This window comes from Sardina pilchardus, chromosome 1 (genome assembly GCF_963854185.1).
Source record: "Sardina pilchardus chromosome 1, fSarPil1.1, whole genome shotgun sequence".
NCBI lineage: Eukaryota > Metazoa > Chordata > Actinopteri > Clupeiformes > Clupeidae > Sardina > Sardina pilchardus.
This window is the reverse complement of record NC_084994.1, coordinates 49,251,683-49,278,620: the sequence shown is the minus strand read 5'-3', so window position 1 is coordinate 49,278,620 and position 26,938 is coordinate 49,251,683. Positions and strand designations below refer to the sequence as shown.

The 26,938-nt window shown below is 48.7% G+C and overlaps 1 protein-coding gene across 1 annotated transcript in view; it reads right to left on the bottom strand.

Moving 5' to 3' along the window:
- Positions 1-26,938, bottom strand: part of stx8 (syntaxin 8) — a 43,681-nt gene that overhangs the window by 12,381 nt on the left and 4,362 nt on the right. The window contains exons 5-6 of the mRNA XM_062547912.1: positions 25,107-25,234; positions 23,269-23,361 (exon numbers count right to left, since the gene is read on the bottom strand). Coding sequence (XP_062403896.1) covers positions 23,269-23,361; positions 25,107-25,234 — 221 coding nt within the window. The remainder of the gene's footprint in view (positions 1-23,268; positions 23,362-25,106; positions 25,235-26,938) is intronic.

Genomic DNA, 26,938 nt, shown 5'->3' with positions numbered 1-26,938 from the left:
GGGGTGAGAGAGAGAGAGAGAGAGAGAGAGAGAGAGAGAGAGAGAGAGAGAGGTTGAGGAACAGATGGGAAGGGGGCAAATAGGAAGACAAAGCAATGTAAAAAATCTTCCCCAGAGGACTAAACACATCAGTCTCACATCAGCATGCGGCAGCAATTTCAGATGAGGGACAGGAGAGAGAGAAAAAGTGAGAGAGAGAGAGAGAGAGAGAGAGGGAAAGAAAACAAGAGGAGAGCAGAGGACACAACAGAGTAAAGGAGGAGATGAGGAGATGAGTGGAATGATGGGACCAGAGGAGATTGGAGGACCATGAGAGGAGATAAGAGGAGCACAAGAGCGGAGATGAGAAGAGGCCGATAGAGGAGATGAGAAGAGGCTGATTGAGGAGATGGGCTGCTGCCCTTTGGATCGAGGTGTGTGGCTGTGTGAGCGAGTGCACCCCTGGCAGTCCTCGTTCTCCTCTCGTCTCTCTCACACACTCCACTTCCTGGCCCGCCCTGGGCCCCTCCCGCCCCTCCCGCCCCGACCCCGGCGGTTCCAACGACATAATTCCCAATTTCCTCGTGCAGCACTCGCTCAGATACACGACAGCTGCCTCTTCTGGCTCCGACCTGAGCTATCAGCACACAGCACAGCGCAGCGCAGCGCTGGGCCCAGCAGAGCAGGCTGTTCCAGGCCAAAAGGGTTGTTTATTTTAAATGCTATTATGCTGCATAAACCTCCAAACCCGCAGTGTGGGAGAGAGCACGGAGATCACAGACACACAAACTCACTCACTTTCAGACACACACGCAAGCGTACACACCCACACACACGCAAACGTATCACACACACACACACAAAATCAACCGCTCTCTAATTTGCGCAAGAACACAAACACCAACCATCCAGCACACAACCCACACAGAATCAATTGCTTGTTCCCTTGTTCACACAAATACATTACACACACACACACACACACACACACAGACACACACACACACACGCACACACAAACACACACACAATGATCTCATTAATCTGAGTTTGGCTGGCCCTTGCAGCCTAAGTGACAGGGGAGGACAATCCAAGAGGCCCCTGGATCCCTCCTCTGCACTTTTCCAGGGACGGGCACAAAGCGGAGGCGCACAAAGCCAGGCCTATCTGCCTCCAGACACAGCCAGCTCATCGTGTTAGGAGCTGCACCAGAAAACAACGACGTGTGCTAAAGGTTACTGTCACATCCCTGCCCCTCAGCCAAAGTACCCCCCAGCCCCCGCCAGCCCCCCCTTTTGTCACGGAGAACAAAGCTTCATCAACACGCATTGGGGAAACCGTCTCTTTTGTCTTGCTGTCAGCGCGCAGGCCATCTTGTGAACGCTGACATGGAGCAGAGCAGCCCTCGGTCAAGGCAAGGCATTGACAAACGAGAGCCCTGACAGCGCCCGACATCAGAGCCAGGAACTGGCTGAAATGTGGTGCTAAAAGGCCCAGAGTATCGAGCGGAGGGGAGGACGAGGGGAGGGGAGGACGAGGCAGACAATAAATATGATAATGTTGCCGGGAGAAAGCTAATGTTTACTGTACACAGCACAGCACATTCACACATAATGAATGCATTCCTCAATTAACACATCGCTGCCATGAACAACAGCTTCTCATGGCTCGATGCAAAAGAGGTGGATTTGCCCAAGGGGTCTTGCTAACTAACAACAAAACAGTTACGAAAGATGGGGCAACCAGCTATGAAGTTCTAATTGTGGAACAAGAGGATGCAAGCAAGAAGACCCTCAAATGACAACAAACACAACTTCCCGTCATCCTGTGGTTTATGCATGGCATCCTAATGAGAGAGCTGGCAATCAATCAGCATCTTGATACTTTCTGTCTAGACTGCCAACTGTAAGGTCTCTCTTACACTCTCGGAATTGCCAGACTATCTGAAACATATGAGAGGTTTTGAGGCTTTGTTTCTGAGGATTTCCTTTTGTGTCGCAATTAAAGGGCACAAATAACTCCTGAAAAGTGTTGTGTTGAGTGAGACAGTGCTGTTATTCATCATGAAAGAGGCAGGGAAGAGACTGATTGAATGAGAGGAGAGAGAGAGAGAGAGAGAGAGAGAGAGAGAGAGAGAGAGTGAGAGAGAGAGAGGAGAGAGAAGGAGAGAGAGGAAATACAGACGCATCAATTGGCAGAGGACCTTATTTCTCCAGCTTTATAAACAGGGAGATCTTTTTTTCCCCACTGACGGAGTTATAGCGTGCCTGCTTCCTTCCTGATGGCCTTGGTTTGGCGCAGGAGGGCTGTGGAATGTTCTCCACTGGCCCCCATGTTCAGTGTTCTATGCCTTCTGACATTCACCCTGTCAACAACCAGGTGAAACCCAACAGCCTGAGAGCGGCCGCACATGTCTCCAAGACTCCGAAGCGTAACCATCATGGAATCATGTGCACTGAACGCAAGACCTGTTTCCAGGTTGCACCTCACACGCCCGAACGTGCCGTCCACGCCATGTGACCCTGGAGAAACGTGAGTGTTCAGGAAGACAGCAATGGGACACAGATGTTCGAGCCACATGACATCACCCGGCGCCTTCGCTCTCTCTCAAGTGCGCCCATCCCTGGGTTCGCTCTCCTCTAAACATCGGCTCTCGGACGGCCCCGCGTTGGCCGGCGGCCCCTTCTTTAGAGGATGAGCTGGTTAAACAGGTCCGTTTCCGCAATCGAGGCCTGTGATCTGGATGCAGACTCTTCCTGCTCTCGCCGCACTGGGAATAACGAGAGGAACGCCGAGGCTGTCTGGAGGGCTGCCGCTACATCATTTGTTTTCCACAGGATTAAGCTGCCAGTCGTTTTGGGAAGCCCGCTTTGCTCCAAAACCCTACGTTGAGGGAACGCCGCACAAAAGGAAGGGTGGTGCTGACTGTCCATGTCCTGTCATCTCTGCCAGGTTCTGTTGCTCCGTCTCTTTGAGCTCTTAAATCCTGAGGGTTTCCCATTCCAGCTCCACACCGCTCCCCCAACAACCGTGAGTCACACATTAAGACTCAGGCCTGTTTCCTATTAGCCGGCTGCACTTATCTGGTGCTATGTCACACACGATAGCCATCTGCGGCTTAATGTGTTTGCGCGAGCGGCGCACGGACGGCCCAGAAAACATCGCCCGCGCTTTTGTTTCGAAAGAGTCAACACCGTTTCCCAGCTAATGAAGTCATCTGTCTGCAATACACCGACTCGAAATAGGTCGTGTCTGACTGAGGATGTTTCACAGACATCAAAAGAAGTGACTCAAGAGGAGTACGGATCAATGAGATTAAATCGATCATATTAGATTACAAGTCGTCCACGTATAATGTCGGACATAATTGTAACAGACTGTAAACCTGATATCAATTCGAGGCAGTATCCATGGTGCTCACTGATGTCACATGTTCTGTCAAGCCCTGACTACAGCTCGGTCCATAATTACATATTTCCTAACACCATCAAAACAGGTTTGGGTGCCAGGCTGAGGCTGAGGCTGCGGCTCTGCACGGGGAGTGGACCTGCATGGGCGTCCAGGCACATGGCTAGCGCCCTGGTGTGAATGAGACCAGAGGAGTGGTTTGTGTCAGGGGGAGGAAGTGTGACTGAGTGAAGTGTGGGGGAGCAGCTGGTTCAGGTGCTGGGATTTGTCACAGCGCCCTGGGAGGGATTTCCTCCTCTCTTCCTCTCTCCCTCTCTCCCTCCCTCGCTCGCTAGCTCTCTCTTCCACTCTCTCTCTCTCTCTCTCTATCCACAGAGCCTCTGGATGTGGTGTTGGGCGGCGTGCCACTGTGGCTGTCACACAGGCTGCATCATCAGGGCAGCGCTGCAGGCAACATCCCCTGCTCCCAGCGCTGGACTCCACACACAGAGCTGCTATGTGGCGGTGTGCAGCAGAGCCGGGGCGGAAGGCCTTCTGCAAGTGTTTAGTGGATGTCAGGGAGCAGTGGGCGGAAAGCAAGCGACCCAGTTTGGGATTTTCAACAGTTGTACAAGAGGCTGTAAAATGTGTCCAATCTCCATCAATCAAATTTGACCGCTGATGATCACTCGGTTTTCAGAAACCCTGTCTTGAAACCATAATGCCAAGTAATTAGTGATGGAAACTCATCAAGGCATTCTATCAGAATGATAGACCGCATATTCAACCCTCACAAGATGACAGGCAGCCTTCAATCCAGCTTCCTCAATAACAACACCCATCTTCACTCAAGATGGCACAGGGTATAACCCGATGCGAGGCGGGATATTTGCCTTCACCACCAAATCTTGTCTGAACTTCCCACCCCTTAAAACACCCAGCTAATTAGCAGGGTGGCTGAGTCAGATCTGCAGGGACTGCTGTGGTTTGGGGACTTTTCTGAAGAGCGAAACCCCCACTGGCTGCAGGACATGCCATATTAACCACGCATATTATTACGGGACGCCTTCCCATGCCCGACCCCTGGGCCACTGCTTGTTTTTCTTGCCGATTCAAACACAAACTAGCCCTGCGCTAATTCCGTTGCACTTATTCAAAGGATTTTTGCCTGAGGGAAGGCAACAAGCGAGAGAGCGCTGCGACTCACAAATGTTACCAATTGGCTCGAGGACTGAGGAGGGGGGGGGGGGGGGGGGGGGGAGAGGGTGCCCATGCCAACCAAAACACACCGCCACTCTGCCGTTCCTGGAACTTCATTTGGACGGCGTACGATGGACGTACTCTTGACGCGATGATATAATTCAGGGCCATTACTACATTTACAAGAAGTCCTGCTTTGCTGTTGAAGTTTTCAAACCCCAGTCCTCACCCCTTGCCCCCTTTAAAATCAGTGCTTTATCCCCAGCGCATGCTGTAAACAAACTCGCCCAGAGGGCCTGCTGAATGAGGATTAGTAGGCCTGTACTTTCTGTCAAGAGTTTATGAGTTTGTAAACTGACAGTAAGCCCCGAGAGCCTCCATGATCCACTGCCAATACCCTGGAACAGCACTAGGGCCCTGCCCAGCGCAGAGAGCAAGCGCTCCGGAGGCGGAGATTGTTTGTGTGAGCTGGGCTGAGGGGAGCGAGATAAAAACAACACACAGGCGCACTCTCTCCGCTCAAACAATTCCACCGAGCGACGATAAGAAAAGAATGGGAGACCCGCGATTATTTGTTTAGGTGTAATGGTTTAGAATGGCAGGGGAAAAAATGCAACACCGTGGTCGGAATCCCATCTATGGGTTTATTTTTGTCAGCAGATATGGGATCAGCATGTGAGCGCGGATCAGCTTCACTCGTGCCAGTCATTGTCCAAGTGTCAAACTGGGGCTCGGAGCCAACAACCTGAAGCGAAAGTGACTGGCACCCTTACAGTAAAGGCCGCATACAGTAAACTCACTTCTCCTACATTAAACATCTGCAAAACGAGTGACAACCTTACTTTCTAAATCTATGAGAAAACCATTTGGAATACTCAGAATATTCCCATTACATATGAGGAACACACACGGGACTATCAACGGCTATGTGGAGGTCAAGTAACAGTGCATTTATAAACACATTCTTTATTGCACATTCCACAGCCCAACTTGACTGAATCTCCACTGAATATGTAAACTGACATAATGTTGTGCTTGGGAACTGTACAGCGTCTGCTTTGGCAGGTTTCATCAAACCTCTGCGACATGTGTGACACACGTGTGTGTGTGTGTGTGTGTGTGTGTGTGTGTGTGTGTGTGTGTGTGTGTGTGTGTGTGTGTGTGTGTGTGTGTGTGTGTGTGTGTGTGTGCACCACGGACCACATTTGCTGTTCATTAGACCCCCATGCATCAGAGGATGTGTGACGTGAGACATGGTCTCTGCCAGCAGACACAGAAATAACCGCCATCACTCACTCAGCCAGACTGTCTGTCTCACAGGCGGGGTGTCTGAGCAGGCTCCGCCAGCCCTCTGCCCCATACAGCTACCAACAGGTAGATTCACAAGGCAAAGAGCAACATGAGATATGGTGGGGGGGTTAGGGGGGACTCAGTTAGATGAAAACATAAAACCAACTAAGGACAGATGCTGTGCACATGAGGAAAAACGGGGAAAACAGCCATACAACGATGACAACATGGACTTCCTCTAAAAAGTGAGGTGATGGAAAAAAACACTTGTAAGAGCTATGTGTCTGTATCTCTCTCTCTCATTTTGGTCAAGGGAATATGTGTTTGTGTGGCTCTCCACTTGTGAGTAATAGCACACACTCAAAGAAATAAAAAAAGCCGCAGTTCCAGCCAGGGCACCCTGTGTTTCCAGACCAGCAGTGTGGCTCTGCTCACATCTGCACAGATGCTCTTCACGGGTGAATAAGCAGCTGTCACTCCTCCAATACCAATCACTCTTTCTCACGAATTAGTGGTTCCTGCAGTTGTTGAACTCTTTAACTCGCTCATGACGCAAACTGGCATGTGCCTAGAGGTACTCGGTCTGGGAAACCACCACCGATGGGAGCGCTCAAGTCTCCGGAAGATTCATTGTTGCTAAGGTGCCTAGAAAATGGATGGTTGGTGGCTGATTTAGCCTCTCTTCAGCCCTGAGGAAGAAGAGCTCGTCCTTTAAAGTTTCCACTTCAAAGTCAGTTTGCAAATCGAAACCGTACCATCAGTGCTGCAAGGTTCCTGCCGGTTGTCACGGTAAGACAGGAAGTGAGTCAGAGGAGCAAAGACGTACGGTAGGAGGGGTCAGGGGTGCTGCAAACTGTGTCGGACAGCTCAGAGTTCCTGATGAGATGGATCTGTCTATGTCTGCTCAGGCTCTGTGTGCTTCGTCTGTCACGCCTGCTGCCTTGAACCAAGCTTGCTCCACCTCTCCCTGACTTCGATGAGGGAATCCAATGAAAAATATCACGATCCAATGAAATACTATAAAAATGGACCTGGAGCACTTTGCTCTCCGAGGACCACTTTTGAATGTCTTGCTTTTGCATATTTTGTTGCCATGGGTGAATAAGAGGGAGGTGCCGGGGAACACCTGATATAATTGAAAACAATAACCCCCAAATCTCACGACATGTCATAAAAAGAAAACGACCCCTCTTAAACGAGGAAGGATAAAGTCCAAAAGTCCAGGACTTCGGGAATGGGGGTGTGGCAAGGGGGGGGGGGCAGGATGGAAACTGCAACCAGTTTCTTTCTAAACCAAAGAACTATCTCTCTCTCTCTCTCTCTCTCTCTCTCTCTCTCTCTCTCTCTCTCTCGCTGACACTATGTGTGGAAGGACATGGGAAACGCCAAGTTCAGCACCAGTTCCATCTGGCCAGGTGCCACTGAACAATGAGGCTGTGATTGGGATGGGGGTGCCAGCAGAGTGGTTAGGCATGCAGGGCCTTGTCTCAGAACACAGAGCGACTTTCAGTGGGAGAGCCCGAGGACCGACAACCCACACAACCCACCAGCAGCCACCAACACTTTATTAGCATGCTGCTTGACAAACCTCACCGCAGCTAGAAGGAAGCCGGGCAGGACTGGTCTGATTTCCACCCAGTTTATGGGCTTCACTGGCATTTAAAAAAAACCCCTGCATTTTCACACTGCACTTTCTTCACACCTCCATCTTGCTCTTTGTCTTTTTTTACAAATATTTAGTTTCTCTTCCCGTGTTTGCTAGTGTTGAAATACCTCTGACTCCACAGATGGTTTCCAGAAGATAAAACTGGTATTTTTTTTTTTTCAGAGGGGAACCTCACAGCCTTGAGGTGTTGGAACTGCGGTACGTTCACACCACACCACACTACACATGACGGGGCTCGGGATTCCTTGCAAACCAAACAAATCTGGACACATTTGTCTTTCCCCTAACAGAGTGCGATCTGACACCCAGGATGATGCAGACGCTACACTGAGTTATGGGGCGGTGGGGGTGGCGGGGGGGGGGGGTACTTTGATCTCTGGCCTGGGCTTTCCTGACCTCCAGCCAGGAACAACCATCCTGCATGTCAGAGACTTGACCATCACTCACGTCAGCCCAGGCCCCCACATGACCCTTGAAGCCAGGACTTAGCATGTAGGATTAGCATTTAGAGAGGAAATTATCCCCCAATTGACACTGATATTTCACAACACAAAGGTCTTGCTCAAAGCCTTAACATTTGAACCCGGCCAAATCAGTACTATTTTCAACAAGAAGGAGTTCCTGCATTCTTCAAAGAATAAGATTCATAACTGACTCACATAATGAAGTTAATGTGTTGGGAACATCTATCCTGGGATGGATTGTATAAATAACCTCCAGTCATTCTTTGTGGGTAAGGAAAATAACTTCCATTCATTGACCTTCTCCAGGAATGCTCCAACATGATTGGGGATATCTGTTAGAAGAGTAGTATACACAAACATGTGCACGTATACACATGCACACACAACTTCACCCCCATGGCACGCAAAGGGGTGAGTATTTACACCATGTGAGTATGCGAGGAGATGAGGTGGGAACATGCAGCAGGCTGCGCAGCTGTACCGGCAGATGTGGTATGATTGCACTGTGATGAGGAAAATGAGGGGGCCATGATCGTTTACTGAAAGAGGAGCCTCCTCTGAGGTATAAAACAAATTAACAAAATCTAATTGACATTATATGACTATCCACATAATCCGCGCCGCCCATGATCAAGCCACAACCTACAATCCAGAGCGGCAACGGTCTGCTTGGCAAAACCACCTCCAGTGAAGACCAGACCTGCTGCCGCTTCCTCTAGTGCCCACTGGTGGCCATTCAGATCACCCCTCACTTCCACACTGGCAGAGAAGACTCTGCTAAGGGCTTGAGAAACTGCAAACAAACGCTGGAAATGACAACAATGCTGTCAATTTTAAAAAAGAAAATCCTCTTAACTGAGGTTTGCTGAGATATCCGGTAACTGATCCTAAGCATAGAGAGATAACAGTTGGCTAAGAGGGTTAACTCTAAAAGCTGGCATATTCATTTTTTTCCACTTGAAGATATGACAGAGAATATGGGTAAGCAAAGTCGTCAAGGCGCGCGCAAGAGCGGTGAGATGAAATGATATGAGATACTCATCTCCTTGAACTCTGTCCTCTCCCTTGGACCGTATCAGTTTTATGCTACTGTATGCCAAGGCCTGAACCACTGAAAGTGACAAACAGCAGTGAAGCATGCGTCTGCCCACACTTAGGCACACGACCGGTTTGTGACCTCACACTGATAATGACCTCACACGTTTACAGACCGAGCACGTACACCAAAACAGGGTCACAGAGGAAGCAGACTCTGTACCCTAATAGTGCAACAACAACCTCCTACCTGCATCTCCACAATGACCCAGAATAATACCCAGGCAGCCAGCCTTCCTAGTGCTCACAGAACTCGGCTTTACGTTCAGTACATTTAGTAGGAATGAAGAACACATTTTCCCGGGAGATTCCAGAGTTTTTCTACAGATTTCCCTTATCATTGCATTACTGTGAAAACACAATGATTTTCCGGAAACTCATTTGGACATTAATATGTCTTCACACGCCAGCGTGACCACACAGATGTGTTTGTGTGCAGCTGATGAGGCGGCCGCGCCGGGCTGCTGGGGAGGTGCTGCAGATCAAAGGCCTGCTGTTTGCATGAGCTTAGCCGCTCTAAGCAGCGCTGGCTGCTCAGCTGGCCCGTAGGTTCTCCATGTTAATGGAAAAGAGGCTCATTTGTGAGGCAAAGATGGCTTTTTGATGCAGGGCAGGGCCGCCCCGGTGTCGTGCGCGGCGGTGGGGCTCCTGGCTTGCGCTGTTTACTCGATGGATTTACGCATGTGGCGGCCACATCAAATAACAGATCAAATAGGCCGAGAGACAAAGAGTTTCCTCTCCCTTGAAGCGCTCGCAGGAAGGCCAGCTTGATGGGCGACGGTGGTTCTATGCGCTCTCCAACTGCAGTAAAAAGCCCTCATGGGCCTCCCGCACTTTGAGGGCGATTAACATCGGCCGTGACTGGCGAGCTGGTAGGCAACATTATTGCCATTGGCCGTCACCGCAGGTTTTCTCAGCTGTGCAAGCGGAGCATCACCTGCCTGCTGATATGAGTCATCTTAATGGGAGATGAAAAGGATTTACGGCTTGACTTTGGCAGGAGTTGTGGGGCGCCCCCATATACCGCAGCCTGCCCATTCTGCGAGCTCTGCTGCCATTTTAAGAGAGAAAAAATAATCAGGGTCTGCCTGACACACTTGGGGGAAAAAAAACGATCGAGACTGAGTCCTGAGCAATTTGTAGCCGTACTGATTGGCCTGGCAGGTTTTGGTACAGCTCAACCCAACGGTCTCGGATCGACTCGACTGAGTGCGCTTCGACTCGCGAGCAAAAGATACACTCGCATTCAATTACACCAACAAATCTCTCTAAACCCTGCTACCATTTACTATAAATCTCAACATGTCCCCCCCCCCTTTTTTTTCGCCTGTTTCACAACAAACACAAATAAATGTCCAAATGAAAGGATCTTGACAAACAAATGACTCCAACCAGGCTAAGAGAACATGTGTACGCCTCGTGCGTGGCCTGCCAAAAAAACTCTGGGAATCCCGTCGAGGGAGATGGCAAACAAGCTAGCGGATGGGATCCCTTCATCACATCCTCACGCACGCGGTGCAACGCCCTTCAAGAACCCACCAAAGACACAAGTGCTAATGGGGCATTACTCAATAGAAACGTTAAGAGACTCTCTGGAGCGCTCGCCGCTCTCCCTCCTGCTCTGTCAGCCCTGATGAATGACCAGTAATGACTCCCTGCTGTGCGCTCGCCCTCGCCGCCGCCGCCGCCGCCATCCAGACAACTGTTCGCTCCCTCTCTCCTCTCTCCTCTCTCCTCTCTCTCCGCTCACTCAGCCTCTCAGGAATGGCTATGAAATCAGTGGAAAATGACCAGCGACGCTTTAAAGGCATTCGCGTAATCGCGTACGAGTCTACGCGTTAGTATGGACTGTGTATTACTAGAGACAGGAGCCAGATGAAACGCTACATAAACAGCGTATTCGGCACAGACTTATTTCATGCGTTTTCAACAGCCTTTTGATGAGACCCTAATGCATTTAATCTGTATCATTCATGTAAATTCGGAGACGACTGAATCACGATGATAATGGACTGATGAGTCAGAAGCACGATTTAAGCCCCTCTACTTTTGGCGCAACGCGACTGATCTGGAGGCACTCTGTTTTTAATCAAATGCCTGCCTTCAGCAATCAGCCTGAAACATAGTTCAAACACGACCACACATTTGAGATATCAACATACTTTTACGGGGCATGTGGCGCAGGAGGGTCTTTAGCTTTCCAGAGAACCCTTCTCCGGGCCACATGGGAACCACTGAGTCGGCCAGGCGAGCGGTTCTCCTCTCATTCCGCGGGATGACCCGCACTAGCCCTGGTGGGAGCGCTGCCCCTCCCCTCCTCAACTCAACTCTGCTCTGGCACGCCGGCTGCGGGCTTCCAAACCGGAGTGGTTAGCGCTAAGTAAACAGAGAGGGGGATTTGTACCCGCTGTCACTCACGTCAGCTCCCACAGCCAAGCCAAGAGTGGGCCAAGGTAGTGCGGAACCGTAGGGGAATCCTTTCCACCCTCGCTCCAGGAGCGACCTGCCAGCTGAAATTGCAGCCTCACCACATGGCAAACGCACTCCCCCTCCCCATGCAATCTGGGGAGACCTCCAGGGAAATATTACTGAACCTATATTAAGACCTTAAGGCCAGTTTATGGCTCGAGCGAGCACATACTTTGAAGGTTAGGCAAGCCTTTCTTTTAAGGTACTACGCTAGAGACATGAATATGCTCCCTGAGTGTGTGAGGGCATGTGTGTGTCTGTGTGTGTGTGTGTGTGTGTGTGTGTGTGAGAAAGAGAGAGAGAGCCTTGGTGATACATTTTCTGATTGCTATTGCTATACTGATCTTTTCTGCAGATGAGTTACCAATAATCAGATCAGATTGCAATCAAATGTCTAAAGAGGAGTACATTAAAAGTGAAGACAATATTACTGAATAAAATGACACAAAACGGATTCATGGCTAGTTGTCACTTCAGGGAACAAAACTCCATATTTGTTCCAAACGGTAATAGTTTACCCTCTCTCCTTGCTAGGATACAGACAGAAACGGAAAGGGATAGAGAGAGGGAGAGGTGACCGGGTGAAATCACGGTTCCGCTTCAATTTTTCTTCTTTTCCATTTTCTCCGCCTTTCTCTTCTCCGCTTATTAGTTTGTGCTTTCCCTTGGATAAAATGCACAATTGATCGTTTGCGAAAGAGCGCGTCATTGCCAGGCAATCTGGATGTGGTTGTTTGGTTGGGGAGGGAGGCAGGGAGCCTCTCCCACTCTCAGGGCCTGCCTGCCTGCGCACGCGGGGACATCTGGATGTGATCGGACCGGAGGCCCAGCAGAGAGCGAGAGAGCGAGGAGAGAGAGAGGAGAGAGAGAGAGAGAGGAGAGAGAGGAGAGGGGAAAAACTCCACGAGACGAGGTGCAGATGAGCTGAGGCAGTGCGACACCTCGGCCCCAACGCCCAGCTTAGCGCCACGTCCAGCACTGGCCGAGTCTAGCCCACACAACAGGGGGAGGGAGAGCAGGAATCCAGGGGAGGAGGGATGGGAGGAAACAGAGGGACACAGAGTGGAGGGATGGAAAAAGAAATTGTGGGTACATGACACGGACGCCGATATTAAAATATAGGGTCATGGGCACTAATTTAACACCGTTCCATGGGTTAACATAATGACATAAATCCTAGATGAACAGATCCAGCCCTCCCCAACCGCAAAAATATCTTGTATACATAAAAACAGTCCTCTTCTGGTCTCCAGAAATTGGGACAAAGATTGGACTAACCCTGCTTAACTGACTTGTGTTACAGCAGTTGTGGTGAAAACTCAAAACACTGATAGATGGTGGGCAGTGGCCCTCCCTTCAAGCTAAAGAAAAACATCAGTGTAGCAAAGGTAGCACTGGACTGTCCCGCGGTGATGACATCAAAGTGTAGCGCAGGTAGCACTGGACTGTCCCACGGTGATGACACACAGACAGAAAACCAGAGCTGAGCACTGTGTGTTTCAGACCACACACCACTGAGGCTTAGGAGAAACGTTTTATTGGAAATGCAACACACTTAACCAATTTTGAGTTAAATGCTAATTTAATGACAAAAGTATGTTCAGACATTTAGTCTATTTGTACTTGGGGTTCCGCAATAAGCATGTTGGTCAGTACAGCAAGCTTTCAGTTTTGCCACTTCAAGAAGAGAGCAGAGAGGGTCCCCATCAACCCCAAACACAGAAGAGCGAAGACTTGGGGTATTTCTCTTCCCAAAATTCTGCTTGCGGTTTCCGCAATACCCTGTTAATGCTTTCTCTCTAGAGGAAAAACTTAAAGGAGAAATAAATCAAGTTGCAATCTGCAATACCAACCGTGTTAACCCACTCCATCCATCTGATCCTCCAGTCTGCTGTCAGTGCAGCAGACACATCAGGAGGCAGGGGAGTTTTCACAGACTCACTGTGAAATGAGGTGTGTTGTTTAAGAACACTAAATTACCATTAGGGGCTGTGATTAGGGCAGCCAATGGCTCTGCCTGTTCAATTCCTCAGTGTGTTGTGAAAACAACCCACTTTGAATCTGTCATCTCTTTCGTATTCCGCTGCAAATTACAAAGGTTTTATGTGTGAATCCCGCTATCACTCACGCCCATGAATGTGCCAGCACCTGCCTGCGTCGGCAGTGTGTAACTTCTGGCACCCGGTGCCAAAAAAGGTAACAAGGCAAAAGATTGTTTCCTTTCAGCCATTTTCTGACATTTGTCCCAACACGCGAGAGGAATGCGAGCGCGAGAGGTGTGAAAGGGTCTCGTTTTTATACCGCGCTCTGCCTCCGCGGCCACATCGTTTGCGGAGCTATAGATCACTTCTTCCTGGCGTCTGGGAATTCCTGCCACTAGCTTTTAATGTGGGCCTTGCTGCTAACAACTGTCACAAGCCCACATTCGTTCCAGATGTAGCCAGGGAAATCAAAGCCAAGATCCACCGAGGCAGACTGTGGCCTGGCCGGCAAGAATACCTCCTAGAAGCTTTATGGCATCCATAAAAATAAAATAAAAGAGATATTCAGAAATCTGCAAACGGTCCTCACCCCCACCTCACTTTAACAAACATATCAAGCCTCCATTCTGTGGTCACAATGGGAACTCGATTAACTATCCAGCAAGTTAACTTTTCCTCCGACCTCAAAGAAACGAAAACACGCCTGTGGTCCAGCTCCCAAATATCGTTGCTGTTCTGGAAGCAGGACAGCCCTTGGAGGAGTTCTGGGCCTGCGTTAGAGAAGGATTAGAAGGTGATTTACGATCCGAGAGAAAGGTGTTTGAGGGGGCTCCCTGTCAGAGATCATCCCATTGTGGATTGAAATCGCTAAACAAAAATGTCCAGCCGGTGACAATGCTCCAGGGCAGTGCCATTCGTGAACAGGTTTGCTCCATTGTCTGAGACGTCTGAAGCTGCCAAATCAGAGCTCGAACTAGATTCAGTCAGTAGGCATCCGGCCAGACCGACCACATGCGGAAACATTTAGACAGTCATTTTGGTATGTAGCTTTTTTTGGGTCCAGAAACCACTACTGGCAGCACCCACGAGACCCCAATCGCAATATCTCCTTAATGGACATGGCTCGCTTGTTGGGGTACAACTGGAAGAGCAGGGAAGACAGTTCTGCACTTGGAAGACAATGAAAAGAACATGACTTAATCAATCGTGACTTTTATCACATTGGCTTGTAAACTCTTTTGCACATGAATCCAGCGCCGCCGTGGCTGCGTCCCTTTCCAGCTGCAGCAGTGCATTGTTATCTCGCCCTGACCTTTGCACATCTCCGTCAAAATAGCCGTCAGAATAGTCTCAGAAAAGCGGCCGTGTGCGAACTGTGCCTCTGAATTACAAACGACTCGCAAATTCTTGTGTCGTAGTTTTTCTTTCTTTCTTTCTTTCTTTCTTTTCCCCAGTCTGAAGGATTGCGAAGAAATGCCACAGTCTAAAAAGGCAGTGTCCATCTGCTGGGAGACTAAGGGGAGGTGATTGATGGTGCCACCTTCGCACCGATCTTTTGAGCCCGGCCCATTCACATGCGTCCGTCTGGGTCTCCCTCTATGCCCATTCATCAGCTCCCGTTCGGCTGAGAGAGCAGAGGTCCCGCAGTGTCACCGCCGGCGCCAGGCCCCGCCAAGTGACACAGCGCCTCACCCAGACAGATACCAGGGCAGTGCCGACAGCGCTTGGGAATGGGGTTTGATGGATAGTGGGTCTTTCCCTAAGATGGCAACCAGGGAATCCCTCCCTGTTGCACACAGCGCTTGTTTTTTTCTTACTTCATCACAGGAAGCTGTCAGTTGGGGAGTGGCACAGTGGCTAGACCCTCCTTAAACTCCATTTATTCGTCTCAACGCAGGCCCTGTCAGTGAGAGAACTTTATGTTTAAAAGCTATTGGATCTTCTCAGTGCTGAGAGAGAAAATGTCCTCATAAGAAGGCACATAAACAATGGAAGGACTAAAAGTGAACAGAGTTTGAAAAAAGGCAAAAATATTTCCAATGAATTCATACTATGCCGTCAGACCGCTCATTTTAAGACTTTTCACGGCTGATTAAGATGGAGGAGCAAGAGGGCAATATTTCAAATAAAAAATATTTTAGAAAAAAAAAAAAAATTGTGGAAAGATCTGCTGCCTCTATTGCAGACGTGCCTCCACCACACAGCCTTGCATCATGGCCATGAGACACTGGATATGGCCTAGAGCTCTCTGCTCTCTGCTGTTTTTCCATCTCAAGCCAGGCATGAACTCTGCCAAGGTTGCCAAGACGGAACCGCGGCACTGCCGCTGACCCGGGACGACTTGACTCTCTGAATATGAGCACAAAGCGCTGAGGATCGTCAGAGGGACAGCTGATGGCCCTGGCGGTTCTGGCTCCCTGAGCTCCTCTAAACGAGCCAGGACTTTGTGGTCTGATTTGAGGAAGCAACGTTATGATTGCAGACTGGAGTCAGGATACAGTATATATAAAGTCCACGACATGTTGGATATGCTGGTGATACAAATCCAAACACATAACTTTTAAATGAATCTGGCAGGTGGATCAAGCGAGGTATTCGAAAGCAACATAGGGAAAATGTCATTTAATACGTAAAATATGAAATGTAATCTATGATGACATGACAATAGACCAAATAAGTGACAAGTAAAATTTTCAAAATGTAAACAAGTCCAACTACTTTTACATTACCTCTGGTGAAATTCAAGTTAAATAGGCTTCTTAGAGTTGTGTGTATGATATTTTCAATATAGTTCATAAAACTGAAAAACTGGAAGAGGACATTCTTCATTAGCAATACCTGATTATCAATAAAAACTACTACGAACTATTTACACAACTCATTTTGTGCCAGCAAAGTCGTTATCATTTAATGGGGTCAGTAACATTATAGGACATAACTTAAGGTTTGCCACAAAGGAATACTGCCCCACAGCACAAATGGATAAATTATTTGTGTAGTTACTCATTCATACCCTTGATTACTAGCATTGTCAAAAGTACAGTATAGCGCTTTGATCACATTTAGCTTTTGCAATTTCCCAACACAGTTTAAAGCACACGACGCCCTCCGTAACTTCTCTTCCCGACTTCCATGTTTTGAATAAAGGAGAGGCATTAATGCATTAGGCACAGCTGGAGCAAAGAGGGCCGCCAATAAATCAATTTTGGACTATGCAGCGGCTTTGTGCGAATGCTAAACACGACCATTAGGATGGTTTATTTGTTCGGTTGACGGTTTCTGAAACTTCGAACAAGAGCGCCTTTCTCTGGGACCGCCCCCTGATGATGTCACTGTCTTCTCGACGACATGAACCCTTTATTTCGGCGAACTGTTTATTTGCCGCTCATTAGGACTCTAAACATGCTGATCTAGCAGCGCATATTAACACAGAAACCAGCTGTTTGGTAAAACATACACTTTCTATTCATGCATGAAGCCACAGGAACATTACAGAGTTCTCCAGCACATGTGTCCATCCCACATAAACAATCCTTACGGATACCTACTGACAGCCGCGTATTGAGCTCTTCAGTCATCTTTTGGTGTTGACACCCAGAGAGAAAAAAGCAGAAGGTCTCAAATACGCACGAGGCGCTGCTGCTCTCCGCATTATGAAACGAGCTGATGCCATCCAAACGCTGGACAAAAATACCGCTCTGCTCATAAAATGATGTGGACATACCGCTGCCTGGCAGTGGCGGCATCAGTTCCAAGAAACAGACAGAGAAGGTGTGAGCATGCACAGAGGTCATCGCTAGCATACCTGACGCATGAGTGCACTGGCTGGAGTGGTCGTAGGAGCAAAAGTCTATTTATAAAATATGAAAAAGAGGTGGAGGGGGGAAAGCGGACCGGAGAACGGTGACTAATTCCTGTGAAAGGTTTATGTGTGGGGAAGTTTGAGGAGCTGGCTTAGCTGGAAACTCATGTTGATTAAATAACATCAAACGGCCTAGAGAGAGAGAGAGTGTGTGTGGAAAATATATGAACTCATCTATCCGTTTGATTGGTCCAAATCTACCATGAAAAGCCACCGATGAGGCCTATAATGACCAGACCGATCAGAAAACAGGGCTAGACGTCTGTTCTAATATAGACATCAACTGGCCTTAAAGTGCCTAACCTACCATGTAAGCGATCTGCCATATAGTCCCTCATACTGGCTACATGTCTATAAAACCTAGCGCAAGTGTGCGTTAGCGATTACCCAGAAAGTAACCTTCTCTCCTAATTCTGCCAGTGACATGGAAAAGTCGCTGTACCTTCCGATGACCTAGCTTACCTAAGCTGAGCAAGCGGAGTAAGCCCCCCCTCCTCCATAAGGAGGACTTTTACAAGGCTGTCAGTCACTAATAATTCGAGGACTTCACCCTGTGCTGACATGGGCTGATGTCATTGTTCCAGGCCAAAATCTGAGAAACATCAACACTAATAAAGTGAAACTATGTTGATCTTAGCAGCTAAAAAGCTACACCAAGTTGATAGAAGACATTTTAGTTATACACAGAGGACTATTTTCTGCCACACTGAATTTGGAAATAAAAACAAAACAGCGTTGTTATGCAACACAAGTGTAGCTGCAGATAGCGTGCGCACAGTGAGTCATTATTATTTTCAGGGAACAGTTTTGAATGATTTCATTACAGCTGTAAACTTGAACAGGTTTGAAAAAAATATCTCCAGGCACAGGTGAAGTATGTTTAGACAAACCCATTATTTTGGATAAACCAATTCCTTCTTGTATGTTTGGACAAACCAACTCCTTTTGTCATGTTTGGATTAACCTATTGTTTTGACACAATTCTCCCTCTGGCAAAGAACAGAGTTTCTAATGAAGACAAACAAAAGCCTCGATACCAATAGAGGCAAATGCTACTTGAGCTTCAGTGTTCTTTTCTTCCTGCTCTTCTCTCTCTCTCATCCCGTCTGCCGATCCCTCACCGCTCCCCCCGTCTAATCAAGCTCTGATGGCCAGCCTCGGACAAACGGATCGGCACTCTCTAAAGCTGGGTGATGCCAAAGGTTATTTTCCAGCTCACATGAAGCTTTCCCCTCCTGGACTACTGGGGCCATAAGTCTACCTTGAGGAGATCTGGGCTTCAGATTGTTGGGAATTTTTTTAGATACATTGTTCACTGTTACTAATAATTCACCATTTTCGTCATTCTTGCTGTTTAATTTAAAGTAAATTCAGCAGCTATTATACAATTATGTGTTAGAGAAGTTTAGATATTGTTTTATCTATGCTAGTAAGATATTCTAAAACTGTCGAAGGTGGGACCTTGCTAAAAACATCAACCACAGATTTGTTCTTAGCTTCTGACAGTCAAAATTTAAATCATGCCCTCTGTACAAAACAAAGGAGCAGAAAAAGAAGAGGGTCCTGGAGGGTCTCTCTCTCTCTCTCTCTCTCTCTCTCTCTCTCTCTCTCTCTCTCTCTCTCTCTCTCTCTCTCTCTCGCTCTCTCTGCTTGGCTAGTCACCTTAACCTCTCACCTCAGCACAGGTCCCTTCCCAAAAAAGGAGTGAAAGTACAGCCAGCCAAACGTAGCTCAGCTCAGGGACGGGTCTGCCGCAAAGAACTTAATCTATTTATAGGGAAACAGCGGCAGGACTGCAATCTCAGAGAACACAGGGGAAAAAAAGATGTTTTGTGAGAGATGGGGCGGCCGGGTGGATGAGATGTTAGACGCGGTAAAAGGACAAAGAGGTTACGGGCAACTGTCAAATCAAAACCAGAGTCTAGCCATTCCATCTTTATATAACTTAAATCCATTTCCCTCTTCTCTCCAGAAGCATTATGCTATCCAGTTTCTTTCTTACATTGTTGACTCCGTCACTTAATACAAAGTCTGAAGCTCAGCATATGCCAAAGCTGTCTGAAGCCATTACCCAAGAAACAGAAGAATTTTATTTCAGGGCCATCTGAAACCTGCCCTTTAAAAAATCTACATTCACTAGGCTGTATCGGAGTGCCGACAGTTCCGACCGAACCACTTCGTCAGGCCAATCAGGAGGGCTACCACTTATTAAGCAGTAAAACGACAGTGAAAATATCTGCCTGCTAATTTACACTGAATCAATTTCAAATATATATTTTTACAGCTTTGCTACAACTGCTCCCTCTGAGGCAGTCTGACTCACTGTGCTTTACCAGCATGATGAGTCTGCCCCAGAGCCAGCATGGTGGAAGAAACAGACGTCCGTTTCAGGGCTGTGCCCCCCCCACTACCCCCACTACCCCCACCACCCCCTCTCCTGCTCCACCCAGGGGGCAGTGGGACCCACCACCCCACTTCTAAATCACTCCCCTCCGCCAGCAGCGGTCAGCAGGATGGCGTTTGAACTCCTCTCAGCCACCGCCGTGATATATCCTCGCTGTTTCCACCTGTGTCCATGCTTCAAGGAGCCAACATCTTTCCCATAAGTCACAGGGAGCATGGGGGGGGGGGGGGGGGGGGAGTGGGGGGGGGGTGAGGCAACACTGGCTCTGATGAGTAATGGGCTTTGCATCGCTGCACCTTGTGAACTCTACATGCAGCCATGTACATTTGAAACTGTGGTGGCAGGGGGGGTCAGTAAGGCACAGAGCTGTGAGCTGACCAGCAAACAAGCACTCTCTGTCTCTCAACTGAGTTTATTCTCTGCTAAGCAGGTTAGCTGGACTACTTCTGAAGACAACAAAACAAAAGTCATCAAAAATAATTAAAAGAAGAATTAAATTTTTTTTTCAAAAGCCCTGACTAAAACCTTTTTTTCCCCCGTATAGGTTTTCATAGCTCCAGCAGGACTATGATACAACGCCTATGACTATGACGGGCGGCTCTTTTGGAAAAGGGCTCGTGCCTGTGCGCCCGCAGCGAGCCAAAGGGCACTGGTGGGACTGCATGGTAGAGCAGCAGAGCCACTTTCGATCAGGCCTGAAGTGTTCACTTGCGGCGGGGCCGCTGCGTGCTCAGTTACAGCACTCCCACCGTCCTCTTCTGCCACTCTCTTGTTATTGGAAACACTGACGCCATGCGCCGCCGGCCGGAGAGCAGAGACACGCGCTGGAGCATTAAGGCAAACGACCCCCCCCCCCGCACCCTCCACCCCCCCTCCTCGCTCAATATGGGGAAAAGGAGAGCCGGCTAAAACAATCCCCCTCTACCCTTTTTTTCCCTCTCTCTCTCTCTCTCTGAATCGCCGAGGTGGATCAGTGGCGGCGTGTGGAGGCTGAGAGCCGCTCCTTTTCCCAGCAGCGCGGCGTTTCACTTCCAGTCCCAAGGTCACCGCGCTCAGCGCGCGCCATTGGAGTTGACGAGCTGGACGAGTGACAACTGTGCCTAAAAAAAAGGGACTCGGCAGTCAAATGACAGTCGCGTTCGATCTCCGTTCGGCGCGCAGGATACTCGCGAGGACTTTTGCGAGACCTCGGAGCGGATAAGAGGACGGTGTTTTGCGGAGCGGGGCCCGTGGTCGGCCCTTCTGTCCGGCGCTGGGCGAGAGAGTGAGAGAGAGAGAGAGAGAGAGAGAGGACCTCCACTGGGCCTGAGTCTGGGCTCTTCAGGGAGAACACCAATCATGTCATCACGTTTGCGCTCGGAGGAGAAAGAAAAGCACCATTTAGATGAATAGGCCACTGTAATTATGCTGATCCCCTGGGCTGTGCCATTGTAGTGCACCTGTGCCATGCCAAGAAAAGCAACCAGGAACTTATGAACTCCACACTGTATTCTCTCATCGGCTGTCCTGTTCTCTGCTGCCTAATTCCTATTTTCTTTGCCTGTGTGTGTTTGTGTGTGTGCGTGCGCGTGTGTGTGTGTGTGTGCGCGCGTGCGTGTGCGTATAAATGTGTGTGCGTTTGTGTGTGTGCGTGCCTTTGTGTGTGTGTGTGCATGTGCATGCATGTGAGTGTGTGTGTGTGTGTGTGTGTGTGTGCGTGTGTGTGTGTGTGTGCATGTGTGCGTGTGAGTGCGTGTGCATGTGTATGTGTGTGGGTGTGCGTGTGAGTGTGTGTGTGTGCATGTGTGTGTGTGTGTGTGCATGTGCGTGTGAGTGCGTGTGCATGTGTATGTGTGTGGGTGTGCGTGTGAGTGCGTGTGCATGTGTATGTGTGTGGGTGTGCGTGTGAGTGTGTGTGCATGTGTATGTGTGTGGGTGTGCGTGTGAGTGTGTGTGCATGTGTATGTGTGTGGGTGTGCGTGTGAGTGCGTGTGCATGTGTATGTGTGTGGGTGCGTGTGAGTGCGTGTGCATGTGTATGTGTGTGGGTGTGCGTGTGAGTGTGTGTGCATGTGTATGTGCGCGTGGGTGTGTGCTAGAGTGACTTTGAGCAAAGTGAGAGCTTCTCCTGTCACCTCATGATTCGCTCCGTTAGACACATTAGCAAAGAGAGTTCAATCTGAAATCACTTACTGGCCAGGATTGTTGAAAACAGACAGTGTTTCCACATTCTCAACCAACGATCATGATTTAAGATCCAATCTGTGATCTAGAACTCTCCCACAGGAAACCTTTCTATTGAAAGGGGGCGTGTACTGGTTGTTTCAACCCCAAAAGAAACGAACATGCCGTTGTTTCCTTCTCATAAATTGTCATACGATCTCCAAGTCATTTACGGTATTTTATGGTGAGTGTGAGAGAAATAATGACCATTACACGTCAACAACAACACAATAATTCACTGATAATTGTTGTGTGTAATTAGCTATGAGGCGGCCAGAGGGGGATGATCTAAGAGACCTTTGGAGGTTGCACTGCATTACTTCATGTGGTCTCTATAGTCCGTCTAATCTGGGCTGGACCCTAGTCGGGGTTCTCGCTCCCCATCCTTAATCACGGTCCCATTTGTCTCAGATGTCTGGACCGTCGCTGGACATTTCACTTTGACAAACTGCTAGTGACGAGGCCTGACATACGACTATTCCAGATCTGAGGTCAAAAGGGCAGAGGAGGTGATTCATGTGGCCGCGTGACGGCTGTGTCTTTCCTGTCCGGCGGTCCTGGGTGTCGGGGTGACCGTGAGAGGGTCCGAGCTGTGACGGCACCAGCGGACGGACGGACAGGTGACCAGCCGGAGGGACGCAGCGGAGGCGGGCAGCCTCATGTGACACCGGGCGGTATTTATGGGATTCAGGCCAGCGCGTGGAGGAGGAGGACGACACAGACTCCCGGAGAGCGCTGTTATACTTCACTCTTTTCTTTCTACTCTTTCCTCTCTACCTGTCCTCTGCTTGTCTTCCACACACACACACACACACACACACACACACACACACACACACACACACACACACACACACACACACACACACACACACACACACACACACACACACACACACACACACACACACACACACACACACACACACACACACACACACACACACACACACAGTAGATCACTCTCACTGGGCCTGCTGCAGGAGAGACCTGCTCACTCTGCTGACCCTAGGGGCCGAGCTGATGCAGGAAGTGCAGATTTCGGAGGGTCTCATGACTCACAGATTCCGCCCGCATGACTTTCTCTTCCTCATTAACAGAACGCTGCTCCATCTGTATTTTGCGCTTTCTATTTCGGTCTGTGTCAGGGGGAAGTCGTTGGGGGTGAGGGACACACTTTCTGACCACACTCGAGATTCTAATTGTTTTCCGACGCAGAAACGTCTCTCCTACAGTGGTGGTGAGTGAACACCATTATCGTGTCCTTACCGTTCTGTTCGTCCAGCTCGTTGCCGATCTCCTGACCCATCTGCTTCTGTCGGCTGATGACGGCCGAGAGGGCTTCCAGACCTGCGTCTTGGGCTGTGGAGGAGAGCACACCAGGGACAAGGCCTCAGCACCAACACTTCTGAGCACAGCCTGACACTGACTATGTTTCCATGCAAACAATATTCCGATTAAGGACCATATTCTGGTTATGCCGATATTTAGAACAAGATGCTTCCATGTGTAACAGAGTCGGAATATTCCCGTTCAAATGCTAATCAGCATAATTGTGCTGAATAAGGGAGCGACAAGCAGTAGAAGTATCTGCGTCATGACGTCTCCACTGTCTCTGCCCCTGAATTCCATTCATGACAGCAAAATGGGCGTATTTGGCCAGATTAGAGCCGCTATTGTTTTGTTATTTTAGCCTTATATTAGGTCGCTTTGAGAGGTTTTCACCCATTCTTCATCTATCACCCACCCATCGATAAATTCCATCTTAAAACGTCATAAAAATGTTGACCCTAAAAATTGACCTCGTCTTCACACTAGAAGTGCAAACATTTTGGCTCAATTTTCGCTATGTTTGCCAAGTGTCAGGGCGTCAAAACAAGCTACCAAAATTCCAAGATACCGTAATGGAATTTAATATTCTGAAATGGACATTTTCCAACTAATGTGTGTCCATGCCACAATATTCCGGTTAAAAGAGGCATATGCTAGGGGTGTTATTCCGGTGATTCAGAATATGACCTTATGGCAGCTGGAATAAGGTGTTCTCGTGACTCATGCACAATCGGAATATTGTCATTATTCCGAATAAAATCGGAATTTGGTGTGCATGGAAATGTAGTCAGTGTGATGATGATTTCAAACACGGGTGAATGAGGCAAGATGTGCCATCTCTTGTTGAGAACATAGATCTGCTGAATAGGTTAGTGTGGCCACTCTACTTGGGCCAAGGTCGGATTCTATCAGCATGCAAATCCACACACACACACACACACACACACACACACACACACACACACACACACACAAGCTCTCAGAAATGTGGGGTCTCTGTTGGAGGGGGGCTGGAATAACACTACAGAAGTACACAAATTCCTGCTCAAATAAGCCATTTGCAAGGAGGAAGCAATTTGTGTGATTTCACGAGGAAACCATTTGGGGATGACAGGGCATTGAGCTGGACTTGTGACACTACAGGGCAGCCAACCTACCACCAGTGAGTCATCCTGCACTTTACCCCCCATGAAGGCAACTGTGCTCATTATTCTTGCTGGCAGGGCCAGTTATTTGACTGAGTGTGTCAGAGTGTGTGTGTGTGCGTGTGTGCGTGCATATGTGTGTGCGTGCATGCAAGCACGAAGGCCTAATATACATCCACTTACAATATTACAACCATCTGAAGGCTTTTAGTGGATTATTGAGATACTGACCTTCCCATATGACTAGTGTCACACTCAAATGAACCCACATTAGCATCAAACTAACTAAAAGACGTTTCAAGTAAATAGGCAATCATCTCCGAGAATCATCTCTGAGAAAGTTCGGCCAGAATTAAAGTAGAGCTAATGTATGCAGAGAAACTTTGAATGATGTAAATCTTTGAGAAGTTAGTTGACCTTTTTGAAATCGATACTTTATTACTGTCAGATATTCAGACAATATTCATTTAAATGTGAATTACACGACTTGAAGCTGAGCCCTTAGTAAGTGTGTCACTGGGAGATCTATCTGTGGGATCGGTCTAAACAAACACACACACACACACACACACAGGGAGATCTATCTGTGGGATCGGGGGACATCTATCTGTGGGATCGGTCTAAACAAACCTTCGATGATCTGCTGCTGCTGCTGTTTGATCTCCCCAAAGTTGAGACCACGTGTTTCTTCCGTCTCGTCGACGAGCCATGGATTCACCGCGCCGCCCTGCCCGCCCCCACTGGACATCAGCGTTGTCCTGGAGACACACACACAGAAGGCAAGCAGACCAAGGGTCACCATGGGCACACACACTGATCACCAATGCTCAAGGCACACGCTACAAATGGACACACAAGTGCACGTAGGCAAACCGCAGCACAGACTCCGATCAGTCACTACAATTGAGCAATCAATCACAATGAAAACAATCAAATGTGTAACACATATGTGCTCTAGAAAATAAACGAAAGCACTTTACAATCACACAACACACTCACACACACACACACACACACACACACACACACACACACACACACACACACACACGCTGACAGTGTTGTCCAATGGTGTTTAAGATCAGAGAGAGAGCATGTTTATTTAGTCAACCGGGACTGTGATCCACAAGAGGAGGCAGAGGCGATGCGTCACACGCACCGAACACAACCAGAGGGCTCAGCGCATGTAAACAGGCCGCCTAACGAGCGCGAGGCCTCGGGGGGCCGCCCGGCCGCGCCTCTCGTCTGACGAGGCTCGCAGCAGCGAGAACGACTGTTCTGCGGTTCCGCGCTATTCTTGTTCTAACGAAGACAAGCTGTGCCGCCGGACCCCAGGGCCGTGCTGCGGCGAGGGCTCCGGGTCTCCTCACAGCGCCGTGTCATCTGCTGGTCAGAGCCGAGTCAACGCCACAGACACGCAGCGGAGAACGTACCCTTCGCTAATGGGGCCAGTGGTCAACAGCTGTAAGCAGCGTGGTGAAGGGGGGCGCGGGGTTACCGCTGTTGTGGCAACCGTTTCCGGCAAGAACACAATGCGAGCTATAAAGAAGCGAACTTTTCACATTCTTTCCTTCTGCTCACATCTTTTTAAAATCAAATGTGAAGAATATCTTCTTCATGTTTCGAGACAAATCAGAGGGAATCCGTCCTATTGGCTTTCTGTTGTTTCACAGAGACAAACCTAAGCTTCCAAGCAAGCAGTACATTAAATACGCAACAAAATAAGCAAATTTGTGTCTAAATGAACCTTCCACCTTTGAAATGTTCCTTGGTATGGTGGCAACAATCGATTCCTCAATTAGTTGTCAACTATTAATCATCAACAATTTTGGTAATCGGTTAATCGATTTGTGTAATTTTTAAGAGAACAAAAAAATCTCTTAAAAAGATATTCTAAACTTGAATATTTACTATTCTATGACAGTAAACTCAAAAACATTTGTTTTGGGAGTGTGGACAAACCAAGGCATTTGAGGACATAATCTTAGACTTTGTGAAACACTGATCAACTTTTTTTTCACCATTTTCAAACAACCAATCGATTAATTGAGAAAAAAATAATCGACAGATTAATCGACTATGAAAATCCACATGAGTTGCAGCAGCCCGACTGCCTGTTTGGGACAGGCTAATCCACAAAGCACTTCAAGGGAGCTCCCTTCCTCTCCTCTCCTCTCCTCTCCTCTCCACTGCCTCTGCCTCTCATGTGGGGCTCGGAGGCAATTCCAGGCTATTTGAGGTGCTGTCTCTCTCCCGCTCAGAGGTGCCATTAATCCCGGGCGGGCGGGTGGGACGGCCGGGTGGGATGGCGAGGTCGTCCGTTGGCACTAATCTCTCTGACATGTTTGGTAACTCTCGCGCTGGGCGGCGGTGCTCCACTTCCTCCTCGGGCCGCGTCTCGCCAGCGTGAAGATTAAAGTTTTATCCAATTAACCTCCCACTGCGGCTGCCAGGGTCAGCGG